The following is a 1,991-nucleotide window of genomic DNA, read 5'->3' as shown; positions in this document are numbered from 1 at the left end:
TATGGCCGTTTCCAATTAGTTGTCGCAATTTCTTTGATTTAGCTTTGGGCGATTTTCACCAAATTTAAAATTGAAAAGTAAATAAGAAATGTTCCACAACAAAATGCATTCCATTTTATTATAACAACATCAATTTATAAAATACATGTGTTTCGAACAAAAAATCTAACGTAATATTTTCATAATTTTATACAAATCACGTCAAGCAGTAATATAACGAGAGCGTTTCCAATTAGCTGACCACAGCTGTATGTATGTATGTATGTATGTATGTATGTATGTATGTATGTATGTATGTATGTATGTATGTATGTATGTATGTATGTATGTATGTATGTATGTATGTATGTATGTATGTATGTATGTATGTATGTATGTATGTATGTATGTATGTATGTATGTATGTATAATTATAAATAATTATATGTCTAATACATCTTTCTATAAAAAGTATTCATACATTCATTTGTAGTGGCTTTTGAAAATATTTCTGTGTTTCATTTCATAAACAGTGCAACTAAATTAAATTGTTTTTGTTTTGTACATAGTTTGTTTTGTTGCAGAGAATATTTGTATTGCGTGTGTATAAGTGAGAATAACACAATGCCCGCAGGGGCATGTTTGGCCACCATTGATTTAAAAGGAAAATTGTTATCATTAAAAATCGATGCAGCAACCAAACAGGAAACTTGGCTGTAAAAGAACTGAAGGCAAGTCACACTAGTGAATATTTAAAATGTGTGATACTCGATGTCCTAAAGGAGTATGACATTGATTTTAACAATAATAACCGATAATGGAGCGAATATGATTAAAACAGTGAAAGATTTAAATGCAGAACTACAATATTCCCAGGAGGAAGATGATTTTGATCATGTTAATGAAGAACACTGTGATACAATGGAATTAATTCAAACGCATTTTTCATCCTTCAATATAACTTGTATTCGCTGCGTAGCACATACACTCCAACTTTGTGTGCAAGATGTCTTAAAAACTGGAAACCTGCAGATCTGTAATAAAAAGATTGAGAAGTCCAACGTATGCCAATATTTTAAAAAATATGAACAGCACAAAACCAATAATAGACTGCATAACGAGATGGAATTCAACATTTGGTATGATTAAAATTCTGTTGGAAATTAAAGATGTCATAGATCCACTAAGCATTGAAAATTTGAGTATACATATGAGTCCTGATGAATGGAATTTTGCGAAAGAATTTACACAAGTGTTTCAACCCATTTATAATGCTACAATTAAACTACAAACTGTGCAGTTATATTTCAGCGAATCATACATTATTATAGTGGATATATTATTCGATCTTGAAAATTTAAAAATCGGGTCAAATGCCGGAATCACTTTTAAATTCTATAAATAAAAGAAGAAGTAAACTGTTTGACGTCGACCTATTTAATGCAGCTATATATTTGGATCCCCGAATTAAAATTTGCTTGGATTCAGAGCGCAAAGAAAATACAAAGAGATACATATATAACCAGTTTATATAAAAGAATAAATTCAATTAAAGGTAAATAATTATTATGTATGGATAAATGCACAATCAAACTTAATTAATTTGATGAAAATATATTAATTACTGTTTATTTTTTCTATATTTTTTATAGAAATTGCGTCTGAAGTTGTTAACCAGTGTGTGATAGATGAAGAATCGCAATCAACAAGTACCAAAGCGAAATCTTTGACAGAGTTTATAAAGAACTGGATCGAGATATATACCTCTGAAACCAACTTGCCTTTATTAACGGAATTAGAAGTCAGTTTTATGGCGTATGAACGAGAACAAAGGTTACCCCTGAATGGCAATATTCTAGATTATTGGTGTACTAAAAAAGTCCATTAACAACTTTAGCCGAAATAATATTGGGAGTTCCATCTACGCAGTGTAGAACGACTTTTTTCTGCTTTAAAATTCATATTATCAGATCAGCGTAATCGATTGACACATCATTTAATGTAAAAAACAT

The 1,991-nt window shown here is 29.9% G+C and overlaps 1 protein-coding gene across 1 annotated transcript; it reads left to right on the top strand.

The window, feature by feature from the left end:
- The first annotated feature begins 570 nt into the window (after positions 1-570).
- On the top strand, positions 571-1,991 carry LOC119613589. Its single transcript, XM_037969618.1, has 2 exons — positions 571-1,534; positions 1,632-1,991. The coding sequence occupies exons 1-2, from the start codon at positions 1,420-1,422 to the stop codon at positions 1,865-1,867; spliced, it is 351 nt and encodes a 116-aa protein (XP_037825546.1). The 5' UTR covers positions 571-1,419; the 3' UTR covers positions 1,868-1,991.

The sequence above is a fragment of the Lucilia sericata genome, unplaced genomic scaffold, assembly GCF_015586225.1.
Source record: "Lucilia sericata isolate MDLA Ls3-8-SP2 unplaced genomic scaffold, ASM1558622v1 Contig000040F_arrow, whole genome shotgun sequence".
Taxonomy (NCBI): domain Eukaryota; kingdom Metazoa; phylum Arthropoda; class Insecta; order Diptera; family Calliphoridae; genus Lucilia; species Lucilia sericata.
Note: the sequence above shows the minus strand (reverse complement) of the source record. Positions and strands in the feature narration are given on the sequence as shown.